A 16642-nucleotide genomic window follows, 5' to 3' on the forward strand; every position below is an offset into this window, starting at 1 on the left:
AAAATCAAGTTCTGGTCCAGCACTGCTAACATAATTTTCGTTTTGATGTGTGTAATTTAATATCCATTACATACTGTTTTCCAGAGAGCAATTTATCTCTTTCTCTGTTCACAGTATACTTGAATGTCACTGACCTAACAAGTTACAAAGTGGGTTGGGATACTTTCTGTATCCGATGGTCAGCTCATCGGTCAGCAACTTCCTACAGACTGAAGCTAAACCCAGCTGATGGTAAATGCATTTTATTTTTTGCATTTTCTGGAAACATAATTGTTTTATTTCAGTGACAGCGCCACTCATTTGGGATGGTGGCAAGCCTCCACCAGAAGCCATGATGCATCTGGTTGAGCTTTAATGCTCCGAACATAACCTGTTTTTCTAGAGTGGTGAAAAAGCTGCAAAGAGGGAGTGCTGCTTATTGCAAGTTATAATTCTTTAGTGGGAATCTGCTACTTACCTGGATTTCACATGTACGCTGGAATGTAGTTACTCTCCAGTATGCTCCAGGGTGCATAATCACCACATAACCTTGGTCTAGAAAGGCTTTTAATGGACAAGAATAAGACTGCTGTCCCGTCCACTCCAACCTCTTCACAAGAGGTCTCATTTCTAGACTTATTTACACACACATTAAAAGGGAAATAGTGCCTTCTAACTTTCTTTCCATTGGGCTTTGTTTTGACAGGTTCCAGAGGACAGGAAATCACAGTACGTGGATCAGAAACAAGCCATTGTTTTACTGGTCTCTCACCAGACACAGAATACAATGCTACTGTATTTGTTCAGACCCCTAACCTTGAGGGACCTCCAGTCTCTATGAGGGAACGCACAGGTAGGTAATAGATACTGTGAACCTTAAGTTTTGGCTATAGAACTTCTCTTGTTTCAGCTGTAGAATTTGTCTTGCTCCTAAATATCTTTCAATATATCTTTTAAGTGATCTTTTTGCCTCTTTCTCTCAGTGTAATGTCAACTGGATTTTGTGAGAGAAAGAAAAATTCTTATGCTCTTCTTCAAACTAAGTATTCCGTAGCACTTGGATGAAAAATTGGGATGCATTATCAGAGTGCAGTGTTACTCATGTAAAAGCATTCCTGTTATAATGAAATTGAGTACCTTTGTTTTAACAGCAGCTATAATCTCCTTATTCTTGTAACACAAGAAATTTTTCCTTGCCAACTATACATTGTTTAGGTTAGTGAGAAAAGATTTGAATCTTTCTGTGTGGTAATATAATATATAATCTAGAGTTTTTCCTTGAATGAAATTATTTATATAGAGTAAAAAAAATATATTATTTTATTTCAGTTCTTAAACCTACAGAAGCACCAACTCTGCCACCTACACCTCCTCCACCTCCCACAATCCCTCCAGCTCGGGATGGTATGTTTATCTGTAGATTTATACAGGATTTTTACATAGTCATTGCACTGCTTCAGGGTTTAATTCTATTTTTCATATTTTTAAATATTTTTAAAACTAGTATAGCATTTTAACAAAATGAAGTTTGAGACCAGTTTCCTAATGCCATTCATTTGCTGCTGAGCTTTACTGGACTCAAAATTTTCTGCTTTAGGACAGCAAGGTGCATATATTTGGGGAAAAAAAAGTGAAATTCCACAGCTCCGCAGAAAGTCTGTGAGCCTGGGCCTCAGCAGACAACTTATATTCTATGGTAGCTGCTCAAAAAAGAAATGTAATTTAAAATATTTGCATTTGATTCTTGAGCTCTTCCTAATTTCTTGCACTTCTCTTTGAAAATTTTTAATAAATGATTTTGTGATGAGCGTGAGCCATCTGCCAGGTTGACTGCATGGTAATAGAAGTTTGTTGAATATTTGTCATTTTTAAATTTTCAAATTTTGAAGCAAGGCTCTTTATTTAACAGTGCTATGAATGAGGTGTCTTAAGTGTTCTTTTTCTTGGTCTTTCAGTATGCAGAGGTGCCAAAGCAGACATAGTATTCTTGACTGATGCTTCCTGGAGTATTGGTGATGATAACTTCAACAAAGTAGTGAAATTTGTTTTTAATACAGTAGGAGCCTTTGACTTGATTAATCCTGCTGGAATCCAGGTAGGTTTGTTATTTCTGTATGAGTTTCTGGTCTAGAGATAGAGAAGGCCTGATATCAGTGACAGAGACATGTAACTGCTAATGTTTGGTAAAATATTTGAGTCTCACACCTCTTGGGATAGTTGCAACAAACCTAGCTTCTGAATCAGATATTAATAATTTAAAAAGGGGAATTTATTTAAGAAATGTGAATATATATATACAGAGAGATGTCTATTCAGCATCAAATTAATATACTATAATGTTGCAACTTTACAGAATATGTAAAAGGAGCAAAATTAAATATATATATATACAATATTTAAATTTAAAGATGGTTTCAGAATAAACATTCAGTGATTGTATTCCAGTATTTAAGGCAAAAGAGTACACAATTTTCTATATATACAACTTTATTGACATTCTCTTGCCAAGCTCTTTTTTTATTTCCTAAAAGAACTGGAAGAGGTTTATTAGATCCTGTGCGTGTCCTCAGAAGCAGAGAATAGGCACTATATATACTGCATCATAGTAATAGCAATAGTTTAATTGTTTGTATTTAAGGTCACATAATAATTCATCTATGAAAGAGAAAGAAATAAGTGTTGTGTGTACATTGCTGTGATCATGTCTGCATTTGTAAATATGTATATATGTGCATAATCCTATATATATGTAAAAGATTTTTCAGTTATTTAATGCTTACTTATATACCACAGTACGTTTTTGGAGGTGTATATATGTGTATATATTGGAGGTATGAGACTGAACACTCTGATATATTCCATTTCAGGTTTCATTTGTGCAGTACAGTGATGAGGCAAAATCTGAATTTAAACTGAATACATTTGATGACAAGGCCCAGGCCCTGGGAGCTCTTCAAAATATTCAGTACAGAGGAGGAAATACAAGGACAGGTAATTCTGACCAGTAATTATATTTCTTTAAGATAAAACGTTTTCAGAAACTGCTTCATCTTCCTAATATTGCATGGCTGAAGATTTAGGTATTTATGTTCTTCTGTTTTAGTTGTGTGGCTGCTGCCTTTTCAAAGTAAAGGATTTCTTCTCTTGCGGATAATATGGCTGACTCCTTGTTCACTGTGTGCTTTGCAGGCAAAGCCCTAACATTCATCAAAGAAAAGGTTTTGACCTGGGAGAGTGGCATGAGGCGAGGTGTTCCCAAGGTACTTGTTGTTGTCACAGATGGTCGGTCTCAGGATGAGGTGAGGAAAGCAGCAACGGTCATACAGCATTCTGGTAAGCGATTCGCAGTACCTAGCTGTTTCATTTCCTTATATGTTAAGCAGTGCAATTGTAAGTGGTGCTTCAATTATCTGGGAACCCTTTACTCATAATTTATGGACTCAGAAATGTATTCTGAGTGTTTGGGAAAAGCTCAAAACTATTTAAAGAATTTAGACTCTCTGGGCCAGACCTACTTCTTTCTCTAGCCTCCTCTCTGGGGAAGGATGTGGCTTCCCAAGGCTTTCAAGTAATTCCTCATGCATATTATTTCATAGGTGTGACTTTTGGTTACTTCTTTCTCTCCTTGCTATGTGGACCCCAGGGATCATTATGAAGTGTAGTCCATTCTAGTGCTTTTGATGTAATGGGCCTGGATTTTTGAGCTTTATGTTTCACCCGGTATAAACCAGTGCATCTCCAGTTAAAGTAACTGCTCTTGCGGGAGCTGGGTCTGCACTGACTCCTTCATTGCCTTTTGAGCTGTGAAGTGTTGCAACTCCAATTCAGATTTGCTGAACGTGGCTTACATGAGTCTAATAATCTATTCCTGTCCCTGCACCCAGCTGTTTTGCATTTCAGTGCATGAGCCCCCTGGAGTCCTGTTCCCTGAGAAAGGAAATGTTGTACTTACGGAAATCACTGGCATGTAGACCACAAGTGGTCATCTTCTCTGCCTCTGTGATCTGAAGGAATCATCTCTGTCTAGATGGTGTCTAAAGATGTTTGGCTAACCTATTCATAAAAATCTCTACAATCTCTCTGGATAATCTGCTTCAGTGCTTAACTACCCTAAGAGTTGGAAAGCTTTGCCTCACCTTTCACCTAAGTGTTTCTTCAGGCTAATGAAACTACTGTCATCTTTTGGTTTCCCTAGTTAACCAGGAAAGCAATTGATCACTGTCCACAGTAACGGGCCTTCATATTTGAAGCCTGTTGTCATTTCCTCTTTCTGTCTTCTCTTTTCTAGACTAAACAAACCCATTTCCTTCAACCTCCTGTTGATCATGTTTTCCAAACCTCTTATCATTTTTGCTCTCCTCTCTACTTGCTTTGGTTTCTTTGCATCTTAAATGTCGTGCTCAAAGCTGGACATAGTATTTCAGCCAAAGCTTTACCAGAAGTGGCTACAGATGAATAATTATATCCCATTTCCCTTTGAAAAGTTAAAAAATGTAAATAAAGATAGCTTTATCATTTGCAAAAAAATGTCAATTCTGCTTTCAGCCTCCAATCAGCATTTCCAATGTCTGTACAGTTTCTTGTCAATGAAATTTTGTGGGAGATTTTTTTTCTATATAGGGCTGAACTGTGCAGTGATTTTTTTTTCTGCTTTTTCTGGTATGGCAGAGAGACGTCAAACTATCGCATGGAGGCTTAGGTAGGAGAATGGAAAGAAAGAAATGAGTCAGAGACAGAATTCTGTAAAGGCTAGAAAATAGCAGGAAACAAAAACTTGACATAGAAGGCAAGGAAATGCTAATTTAAGGATTTGAAGAGGAAAATCACCATGACAAAGGAGGAGATTATGCCTTTATACCTAGTGATATGATTAAATTCTAGGGTCTGGGTTCTTCTCATTTGACTTAAGCCGATTAACAGCTAAATGTCTAGTGTAAAGTTGTCCTATAGGGTCCTTTTACGGCTAGTGAAGAGAGCAACAGATAGGCACCTACAGACCATGGCTTCTTCTATCTTGAAGTTAACATCTCAGGGAGGTGAGATGAATTATTTCTGAATCTGCTGTTGGTTATAGAGGGAGATTAGACAACTAGCTTAGACTTGTTGCTAACTCGGATAGTGAAAATCGTTGAGATGAATACCACCCCAAGAGAGTGAAACGGAAACTGAGAAGCATGAAACGCAGGAGATGGCAACAGATGGAGAACCGGGTAACTAATAGCGTGCACAGATATTTTGGACATAGAACAGATTTAAGATACTATAGAGGTGAGAGGATTGTATGTTTTGTATGAAAGAGTAAAGGGAATAAGGCTGTGTGAGATTGGAAAATGTCCAACAAAAACCAGTGAAGGAAGGAGGAGAAAGTTTTGAACGAAAGATGCAAAAATCAGTTTAATCCCTCCTGAGCTTTGATAGGGTGAATGGATGTCCAGAATGTGCTTTCATAATGAAGGCCAGATAAAAGACTAGTGACTAGTTAGAACCTGAGAAATCAATGATAGAGATGGTTTGTGAAATATTGACCTGAAGAAATGGTAATGCATGTTTACTACATTTCAAGAAACAAGTGTTATTTTTACAGGCTTCAGTGTCTTTGTGGTTGGTGTGGCTGATGTAGATTACAACGAGCTGGCCAAGATTGCCAGCAAGCCCAGTGAGCGTCATGTATTTATTGTTGATGACTTTGATGCCTTTGAAAAGATTCAAGATAACCTCGTCACTTTTGTGTGTGAGACAGCTACCTCAAGTGAGTAGAAGTCATGGTTTTCCCTTTTTCCAAATTGACACATTTGCTTATATACAGCTACAGTTACCATCCCATTTAAGGTACATCAAAAGATATGTCTGTATATGAAAGTTAGGTTTCAGAATAACTGAACATAGTTTAAAGGAGCAAGTTACTTTTTAAAAATTTTGAAGTATTACATTTAATATACTCGTCTCACATTTCAAAACTACTAGTATAACAAAAAGAAAGTAACAGTCAGTGAGAACTACTGCTCCTTAGAGGAAGTAGAATGATGCCTAATGTGAGCTGGGGGACACAAGAGGTCTCTTATTTACCACTGGTCTAGGGGTGCTAAAGAGGTGCAGCTATAGTATGTGATACTGTTTTAAAATTATCTAAATAAAGTTCAGAAGTTTACTCAAGTGAAATCCTTCTATGGCAAAAATGAGAAATTCTCAGGCCTGTCATGTGAACTGTGTACTCCCTGACTGCCTCATCTGCTGGCTCCTGAAAAGGCATATAAATCTGCAGATTTTCCTTGTGAATCTGACAGCTATTATGCAGCCTGACTCATGCTTGAAATATTAATGGAAAGATTGTGTCATTGTGCTCCTTTCTTCTTTTGAATTAGACTCTCAAAATATTTTTGGGGTTCAGTTGTTATACCATACAATTTGTCACGGTAGAAATATCCTACCAAAAGTAACGAGTAAAGGTTTTAACAGTACATCTACCACAAAGCAGAACACAGTATGACAAATGTAACAGAAGTTGTCTGATAATTACTAATAGCACAGACTTTTTGATAATAAAACTTTCTGAAGTATATATATGTATTCATATCCTGTTAGGTTTTATAGTTTTGAATTATATGTTATTTCATGTCTTTTAGCTTGTCCTCTTATTTACTTGGAGGGATACACTTCACCTGGTAAGCAGCTGTCTAATATTTTGGCATAGGTTCATTTGTGTCTTTTACAGCTCTACAGTGTTTTTATTTTTTATTTCTCTACATATTTCAAGGTTTCAAGATGCTGGAATCATATAATCTAACAGAGAAGCATTTTGCTTCTGTACAAGGTGTATCACTGGAATCAGGCTCGTTCCCAAGCCATGTAGCATACAGACTCCACAAAAATGCCTTTGTCAGCCAGCCAATACGGTAAGTAAATCTGAAAGACTCATATTTAGGGCAAGCAGGTGAGGAAGGGTTAATAGAGTTCATAGATGACAGCTTTAATATTCTATGGAAGATGTATTTATTTGGTGTTCTTTTTGCTGAACTCCAATATACTCCAAAGAACACCTATTATTGTTCTCATTAAATGCTAATCTATTTCTTCCATTATGATCTGTTCACTATTAATCCAGTTACTCACTGTTTTTTTTTTGGAGATTATGCTTCTTAACTATTTGAGTTGCATATAATCCACAACTTGTCCTTAGGCAGTTGAACAACAGCCTCCTTAGTACAATGAGCTCCATGTTGCCAGAGGGAAATCGTTTCAATATGGAGAGATAAGCACCACTTTTTGCAGGGGTATCGTTCGTGCTGCTGTAGGCAGCACGTTGATGCCACTAGCTTAGGGTAGTTTCTTCTCTACTTGAGTTGCTGTATTTGGTTAATGGAGTGGAGTTTTCAAGGGCCTGTGGTCTTAGAGCTTGGTTATGGAAGGGAAATATATGGTCATTCATTTTTTTCACAAAAATAAACCAACAAAAAAACCCCCTTAGTAGTTAGTTTTACTAAGAGGAGGACAATACCTCTCTCTTTTTCTGTCTACATTTGTTCCTCTCCCATCTATTTAAGTAAGTTTCAAAAAACTCATTCTGAGTCAGAGGAGATGCCTAAAGATAGCCCATTATTCCTATTAAATTTAAGGAAATTTAATCTTTTCAAACAAGCCTTTGAAATCTTCTTCAATTCTGCCAGACTGGGTAACGATCAGATCACAGACACAGAAGCTGAGATGTGTGAATAAATTTTTTTTCACCAGCCTTTTCAGCTCACAACTTTAGAAGTGGAGGACTTGAAGACTTTTTTAGTTCATTGACATGCAGTTATAGATATGGGTGTGATATGTCTCTGACAGCCTGGATTTTTACAGTCTAGGGAAGTACAGAAAATCCCAGTTTTGCAGCTCTCTTACATTAGGATAAACCTTGCATTTAGCACGATAAGATGATAAAAAGACAAAAAAAAGATAGACGTCCTGTTTATGTAATTTTTTTTAGAATGTTGTGATACATAATCTGTTGTCTGCTGTAAGAGGTGGAGTAGACTTGCGAGAGTATTCTGGGCACTTATTTTTCATAAGCAGCCAGAAAATAAAACTCACTTTAGACTGAGTCAGCAAAGCAATAAAAGCATCCTGACCCTGGTGGCATAATTGTTTCCATATCTGAGATAACTTGGTTATAAATAGTGTTGCCATATCTACTTTAATATTTTCATTCTTGCCCTGTGCTGTGTGGTGTTGTTGACTTAGTGATATGGCTGTTATTGCAGAGTGTCCGTAATTGTATGGGTACATAAGTTTTGCCTAAAAGACAGAGCAGCTACTCTCTTAATTTTAAGGTTTCTATGTTTATGTTCATGAGGCCAAATCCCCTTCTCAGTTCCATTAGAATGGTTAAGGAAAAGCAGAAGCTACTTCTTTTCTTACAGTTCCCTTCCTGCATTCCTGCCCTTCTCCTTCAGAAAATGCTGAAGGCCATTTAATGCATGATTTTATTTACTTTTGTCTTTCTGCTTTTTTAATGTCTAATGGTCTGAACATCACAAATCTAAACCTCAGCCACTGATGAATGGGGTAGAGCCCAAATACATCACCAGTTGCAGAGAATACATTAAATATCTCCTTCATTGTATTTGTGCCTGAAGGCCAGCAATAGATAAGTGCTGTTTGTTGCCTGTCTAAACCAGGCCAGATTAAAAAAGAATAAAGCTGGAGTCCTTTTTTCTGTACTTATCATAAAGGAATTTAAAATATGTGTAGTTTATACAGAATCTTGCCACAAGAACATATCTCCAAGAGTTCTTGGTCATATTCTGGCTTCCTCCATAACCATGGTGCCTGGACCAATTGAAGACAGGCTTGTGAGTTCATCTTAACAAATCACATAGTGGTTTTTATCACAAAGTCCTTTGCTATTTGAGAGAGTAGTTAAAATTCTCAGTTCCATTAAACACTGTGGTTTTCCTGTTACTCTCATGTCTTTTCTTTGAAAAAGAGCAAAGTATGAAGATCTTATTTTCCTTGTGTGCTTCCATGTGAAAAAAAAAGTCTTCATATTGTCTTAACAGGGAGATTCATCCAGAGGGATTGCCACAGGCGTACACTATCATTCTGTTATTCCGTCTTCTGCCTGAATCCCCCAATGAGCCGTTTGCAATTTGGCAGATTACAGACAGAGATTACAAACCGCAAGTTGGAGTTGTGCTTGATCGTAAGGATGATTATGCTTATTGCATAAAGAATTTATACATTACATTACTTTGCGTGCATTCTTCCCAAATATTTCCAAACCCAAAGCATTCCCACATAGTAAAAGGATAACATAGTTTTAGTTTTAAGTTGGTTTTTTTTTTACTTTGTACATCAATTATGTTTTTCAACTAAGAATAAGTCAACCAAGCTACGTTTTAACTTTGGTATTACCTCTAAAACCAAAGGAAAATACATCTATGTACTTATGGGTCAGAAATACTATCTATAATCTCTGTTTACTCAACTGAATGGAATACTACATTTTATTGATAAGTGTATTTTAGGATGGTGGTTTCAGTAGTACATATGAAATGAAATGTATTATTTTCATTTATTGCAGCTGCCAGCAAAGTGCTGTCATTCTTTAACAAGGATACAAGGGGAGAGGTTCAAACTGTAACTTTTGATAATGATGAAGTAAAGAAAATCTTTTATGGAAGCTTCCATAAGGTAACGGATTGAAATTATGAATGTTGCTTTCTGAAGTGCTGGTCTTTGAAACAAAAGACATACAAGCAGAGGTCACTGTTGGTTATATCTGGTCTTTGTATAGTCCTGTATGTTAACATAAGGACTTACAGATATGTAGAACAAGTTCTCTGAGGTTATAGCTCTTCTTTGAACCAATGTAAGAAATTTGTCAAGAATTTGTCAAGTTTGTGTAAGTAGGGGGATATAGCTGAACAAGACATCATAGCCTGATTCCTGGCACATGAAAGAGGAATAATAAAAGATAAACTGGAAGAAAAGGAAAGGAAGTTGTGGTTAGAAAAGATTATGGGGGAGTGTAATGATTTGAAATCATTCAGAGAAGAAGAAGAAGATATAGCCACAGAAAGTAAGTAGCTATTGACTTATAGATAGAGGCAGGAGACCAATTTTGAGAGGTGAATAGTGCATTGAATAAGATTCATATGTTTAATAAACATAATACATGTATATGTATATATTTTGTATGTATGAATGTGCATTGGTATATTTTTGGCTTAAATTCACTGGGCCTAGAGCATTCCAAAATAAGGTTAACTGAGGAAGCAACAATAAAGAGAGACAGCCCATAAAAGATTGTATAATCTATTTGAGATTTAAAATGAAACTAATGTTTTTTGAACTGTCAAAGTGGCTAGTGAAATCCTTACATGTTACTGCATCTGCCTTCAGTTGTGACAGTTTTGTGCTTGCTTTTCTAACTTTCTGCACGAAATTATGGAAACTTGATCCTGCCTGGCTTCCTTACCTCTAGTCATCAGGAAGTGTTTGACTCAGGCTACATATATATATCTAAAACACAATTTTAAAAATATTTTCTCGCTGTGTTAAGTATACATGGTTAAGGCAAGAAAATGAGTTGCTATTGCAACATTTTTGGTCAGCTGAAATGCCCAGTCTCATGTTTTCATTTATCTCCCTTCTGTTTAGTTTAGGCTTCTTCTGATGACTAAATATGGCTGGAGAATAACATTTGTTTTCTTTATGATACCCTCTCCTGCATGACTAGTCACTACCAGCGTTCCTTTGAGGATATTGATAAGAGGTTGCCTCTGTCAACGTGCTGATACTGGAGGCCACATTGTCAAACTAGCTCTGAAAGCAGGGAAAGATAGCTGGTGCCAGCACTATAATATTTTGTGACTTTATCTGTCTAAAACATGTATGACTATGAAAATCACACAGTACTATAAAAGCTATTGGTTTCCTCAGAATTTGACAGAGGATAACTTCCCAAACTGCTTCTATGTTATATCCAGCTATTATTGGTTTATAATTTATTTAATGGCTAATTATTTTTGCATATATGAAGACATGTTTATTTCTTTGACTTTGTAACTGATACTTATGAGTAGGCTTTGATCACACCTGCATTAGGCAGCCTCTATTTTGTCGTTGGCATTTGGCTTTTTGCCTTTTCTTTTTTTATTGATAGCTTAGGAGGACAACTGTATTTTAAGGAAATGTATTCATCTACTGGAGTGAGAAAAATTGTCAGTGAAGGCTAGGATAGATATTGTTTTGTTATAAAAGGTGAGTCATCACCAAGAAGTACTGTTAAAACACAGAACATCATATAGCATGCCCCATTTTAGATATCAGTGTTAGAGCTGAGACTTCCCTCTTTGGGTCAGTTGTGTGAAGCTCTCTACGTGCTGTACGCCCAGAAGTCCATTTTAAGTGTCTGCTGTTAATTTCATTGAACTTCGGAGTCATATTTTTCCTCATAGTTCATCTAAATGTGATAAAGCTGAGCAGAATTAACTGATGGCACTTACAGTGAAGCTCCGCTCATTTATCAGAGCAAATGGGGAACAACCTGCAATCCCAGCAATACTAACTATGTGTAACTGTTTATTGCACTTTCTGGTGAAAAACAATTCCAGGGGAAATAAAAATCCATAGTTTTTAATTGTTTGAATAGTTAAATACACTCATATATATGAACGGAAAGTAATCCCAAGATACCAAACCATGTACGGGAGTAACAGCCATTTGCAAATTATCTTAAAGATCTGGAACTATGAATTTTTGCTTATAAGACTATTTCTTAAGCACAAATGTATCAGTTAGTTAGTGCAGTGTGTCATTCCCCTTCTTCGTTTCCCCAAAAGGAATCAAAAGTTCAGATTTTGATAGTATTTAAAGTAACTGGAGTAGCCTTGATTTGAAGAGCTGTATTTGGGATTTTTCAGCATGTAACTGAGCTGACTCTGGATGCTCTCCAGGATGATTACTGAGATTGCTATATGAGTCAGGTTAATGATAGCATCATGGGATGCTCATGTGCTGGGAAAGCCTTAAGTATCATCCATGTTGATTAGCTCCTAATAAAGAATAGCAGTAGTTTCAGCTGGATGAAGAAAGGAAAGTAAGATTAACATATTTCAGAAGGTAATATTGCAATTTCTCCTGCCATCCAGTTTCAAAGAATTGACAAATCTTTAGAATACAAGAAGATGTTTTCCAAAATATCAAACATTTTTGTGGTTTTCATTCGATGACTTCCTGGCTCATTCAGTGAAGCACAGTTAACTACACCTAACTGTGTAGGGAAATTTACTTTGGCACACTTGAACACTTTGCGTAGCATAGCTGTGGTGAAAGCTGTTGAATCTGGCAAGTCCCATAGGAAAAACCCTGACTGCCTGAGACAGTCATTAAATTTATAACTGAATGTTTTGGAGAGACAGACGACTTCTACTTTCTTATTCTTACCATGCTAGACTTCCTTTTAGATTGCAGTTTTGCAGTAGTTCGCCACAGGAAATTTGATAATGAGCGTATGTCTTTCGGCTGATGTACATATGGGATAATAGTTTGCTTAGCTTATTGATGTGGTTCATTTAGCAGTAGATCAGAACACCATCAACATTCATCTTAGAAGGGGTCCAGAGAGAAAGATTAAAGTACGATTTTCTTAAAACCTCAGTGCCTTCTGGCACTGGAAATGGTCAGAAGTGGTGCTTTCTGTTGGTGTGTTAGAAATTGAAGAGAATGTTTCTGGTAAAATGTAGCAGGATTGAATACAGAGATGTTTGTTTATTGTAAACACTAGATGCATACTTTTATTAGATTGATGTTTGGGCCATGCGGTTCAGGCTGGAATTTAGAGCTGGCATTAAATCAGCAGTGAGCTGAGTCAATGACTTTGGGGAGCCCTGCTTATTTTTGACTGCTGGGGTTGCTTCTTCTTTGAATAGATAGAAATGCTCATCAGTCATTGCTGTTTGAAGATTTTCAAACTTATGATTCCATTCAGCATTCTGATGTAGATTTACCTTTCCTAAGTTTTCTGTGCAAATGACAATGCAGTAATATGCATTCGCAATGCGGATGTCATTTGCTTTGTTTAATTTGTGACAAATACTTATCATTCCAGTAGAAGGACTTGCATGCTAGGGACCTTTCAGAATTAGTAAATTACATCTGCAATGAGTTTAAACTGTTTGATGCATTAGTTAACCTGTAAAATTTAGTCATATAATCAAATGCCTGAGTATATGACGTATAAATGATAATGAATTTAAAGTTGTGGCATGGTGGTTATTTTATTTTGTGGAAAGTTTGGTGCTTAAAATATGCTTTGGACACAGCTATCTTTCTACTATTTTTCTATTTGGTCAGTGAACAATGTTGGGAATGTTAATTAAAAAACCACTTGTATACACAGCACTGAGAATTAAACTGTGATGTCAACTGAATTTCAGATGACAAAAAATGAGGGCTGTTTCAAAAATCTTAATTCCAATTATATAAAGCATAAGCACATAATGTTTAAAGAGTTTTAGATAAGCTATGCTGATGCCTTGGACACAGTTCCACATGGGAAAATATTTAATATGGAAAAAAAGAACAAATTCTCAGGAGATTGTTCAGGCACTTGTTGACTTGGAACATTTAAGGGAATCTCTGTTTCAACTTTATGCCAATTTTTTAAAGCAGTCATCAAATAGCAATATGTTTCTGAAAGGTTATGTACTGTGATAATAGCTTTAAAACATAAATAAATACTTCAAGGATTCTTTACTGCTGATCTTACTGTCTTGATATTTTAACTATTGCATAGATGTTGTCTTGTATATAAAATATATGCAATATGTAAAGTATATAAAGCCACTGAAACCTTTCTATTGCCTTAAGATGTTCTTCCATCAACTGCACATTAGATTTACTAAAATGTCAGACACTTTCTTCTTTCTTGGAGACTCCTGAATGTCTTTTGTTTTCATAGATATGTAGGAAATTCACTTGCATAACATTGACCATAAGTACGATACATTTTTGGAATGGTAACCTTTGCTTCAATTTTGTTTGTTCTTCTCTTTAAGGCTTACTGTGTTTTCCCCAAACAATTCATTCTGGTAAACTACCTCTTCCTTTGTCATTCTTTTCTTCCTCCTAAGTTTCCCTTATTTCCAATAATTAATCTTTTCCTCTTCTTCCCTGTTTCCCCTTATTTTGGCATGTGTTTTTGTAGCCAAATTTCTCTCATAGAAACTTCTCTCTTGCATCTTCCATTATTTTGTCTTTTTCTGGGCAGGCTTCTCTGCTCACTTCCTGTATCTCAATGCAACTAATACCTCTGGTTGAGTCATCTGTGGAAACTGAACCCTGGATTTTTGAATCTGAAACAATCTAGCCTCTGAACCACAGACAGAGGCTATTGTCCAGTGGGCAGTCACAGACTAATAAACCTCTTGTGTGGTCCCAGCCATCAGAAGAGGACAAGAAGAGCTTATATTCACTTCCTCTAAAAAATTCTTCTTATTTTTCACTTTTATGCCATCTTAAAGCAATTTTCAGGCAAGCATTTTTAAATAGAACATTGTAATGCAACTATTATATTAAATAGTACTTCTTAGCTGTGCTTGTGTATTCATCTTACTGACCTTCAACACATTTTAAAGAGGTTACTAATGTCATAAACTTTTCCTGAGTTTGAATGTTTCCACCAGTTGAAAGTAAAGCAGAATTACGAGGAAGAAAATTTAAAGCAGTATTACCTAAACAGTAAAATACTGTTAAAGTATAAAAGTGTTAAAGTAGATATGCCTATGTGCCTTTTCTAAATATTACATTAAACTTTTTTTCAGGTCCATATTGTTGTAACTTCATCAAATGTTAAGATTTACATTGACTGCAGTGAAATACTGGAAAAACCAATTAAGGAGGCTGGGAACATCACAACTGATGGCTATGAAATACTTGGGAAACTTCTGAAAGGCGACCGGAGATCAGCAACAGTAAGCAATAAACAATCCATTCATTAATGCAAGCCCTTGAATTTTCTGAGGAAAGAGACTAGAGATTAAGGATTGCTAAGGAAGCAGTGTTTCAAGTGTCTGTACTGCAAGACCCAGAATACTTAACTGAGAAGTTTGGTCTTGATATTCAATCAATATTCATTCTAGCAGAGTTGCAAAAATCTAATAGCTGAAAGTTGCAGTCAGGTAAACAAACAAGAGTGGAAATGTTTTTCTTCTAATAGCAAGAGGATTTAGTCATTGGAACCATTTACTATGGATTCTCTATCACTGGAAGTTTTAAATGAAGATAGTTTTGTTTTTCTAAAAATTTGAGTAATGAACAGGTTTTAATTCTGGCAAGTCCTATGGTCTGTTTTGGACTGGGTGATCAGAGTAATCCCCACTGGCTTTATAACCTATGAAATGAAAAAGTGGCTGCTGGTATGAAGGGCACACCAATAATCTTGATGGATTAACTATACTTAATGTGTAATCAGTGCTATTACCAGGGCTTCATATCAGAAGATGTAAGTCAGCTGTTTGACCCATGTGTGCCAACCCTAACACCTGAAGAAGATTCTTGAGGCTTACCACCAAAAGTTTGGCTGTCTGTATCAAACTACAGGATCATAGCTCTTGGGGCGGAAAAAAGAGAGGAAACTGCTTTTACCATACAGCCTACCTAAGGTCCCCACTTCATCCTTTCTGCAGAACTTTTCCCTGCTAATGTGAGTGGAAAGTTCTGTACAAGAATCTGAATTAATATATGACCCAAGGACTGCAGTCCTTAGAGTTGGTCCAAAAGTTTTTCAGTGAGATTTCATGTTGAAGTGCACAGGTACTTAACCGATGTAGAAGTTCCTCAGTGTTATTCATAAAGTATTGCAAAATATTTATTGAGTCACTTTATTTGTTTACCTTTTGCCCCAGAACAAGAGCAAGCATCAGTGCTTGAAGTTCTTGTAGCCTTAGGTAGGCTTGGTTTTAAATTCTTTATTATTTTAAAATAATTCTCTGTCAGTGTCAAAAAAGGAAGTGAAAGTCTGAATGATATCAACTACATCAGAAATAAATTGTTTGAGGAGTCATTTTTAACAATAATGCCACTAGATTTCATAACATCTCTAGTATTCTTCAAGATTCTTCGTTTCTTTTACAGTTAGAAATCCAGAATTTTGACATTGTGTGCAGTCCAGTTTGGACTAGCAGAGATAGATGCTGTGATCTTCCTTCTATGGTAAGTATAAATGAACGACAAGCTATTCAGAAAATTGTTATTTGTAGTCTGGTATTACACCTTGTACTAACAATGCATATAAATCCCAGTTGTCAGAGCAGCCAGTGAACAACACTGCATTTCAGTGTTTTGAGGCTGAAGGAGAAAGACTGTAACATGCTAGAACTGAATCCCTTAGGAATGTTGGAAAAAAATGTCAGTTACATTTTGTATTTCAGTGATATTTAAGATCCTAGGTATTATGAATGGAATTGGTATATTATTTTTTCATTTAATCTGTTCTTAGATTGGCATTCAAAAAAAGTTTATTCTACTGTAGCCAGTAGTTTTTTCTATTGCAGTCAGTGCAAGCTGATCATCTAATGCATATAACTATTAGAATGATAGAAATTGCATATGAATTTGATTTTGCCTGTGCCTCTGCTGTTAGTGTCTTGTAAAGCTTGCAGAGCAAATTTGCTAAAAA

At 36.1% G+C, this 16642-nt stretch overlaps 1 protein-coding gene across 6 annotated transcripts in view; it reads left to right on the forward strand.

The window, feature by feature from the left end:
• The window catches only part of COL12A1 (collagen type XII alpha 1 chain), a 104541-nt gene that overhangs the window by 65136 nt on the left and 22763 nt on the right, over positions 1-16642 (forward strand). For all 6 annotated transcript variants that reach the window (XM_064447796.1, XM_064447797.1, XM_064447793.1 and 3 more), the window contains 13 exons: positions 115-231; positions 686-832; positions 1309-1383; positions 1935-2074; positions 2847-2970; positions 3169-3312; positions 5564-5728; positions 6603-6641; positions 6734-6872; positions 9018-9160; positions 9542-9651; positions 14787-14936; positions 16099-16176. In XM_064447796.1, coding sequence (XP_064303866.1) covers positions 115-231; positions 686-832; positions 1309-1383; positions 1935-2074; positions 2847-2970; positions 3169-3312; positions 5564-5728; positions 6603-6641; positions 6734-6872; positions 9018-9160; positions 9542-9651; positions 14787-14936; positions 16099-16176 — 1571 coding nt within the window. The remainder of the gene's footprint in view (positions 1-114; positions 232-685; positions 833-1308; positions 1384-1934; positions 2075-2846; positions 2971-3168; positions 3313-5563; positions 5729-6602; positions 6642-6733; positions 6873-9017; positions 9161-9541; positions 9652-14786; positions 14937-16098; positions 16177-16642) is intronic.

This window comes from Phalacrocorax carbo, chromosome 3, assembly GCF_963921805.1.
Source record: "Phalacrocorax carbo chromosome 3, bPhaCar2.1, whole genome shotgun sequence".
Classification (NCBI taxonomy): Eukaryota; Metazoa; Chordata; class Aves; order Suliformes; family Phalacrocoracidae; genus Phalacrocorax; species Phalacrocorax carbo.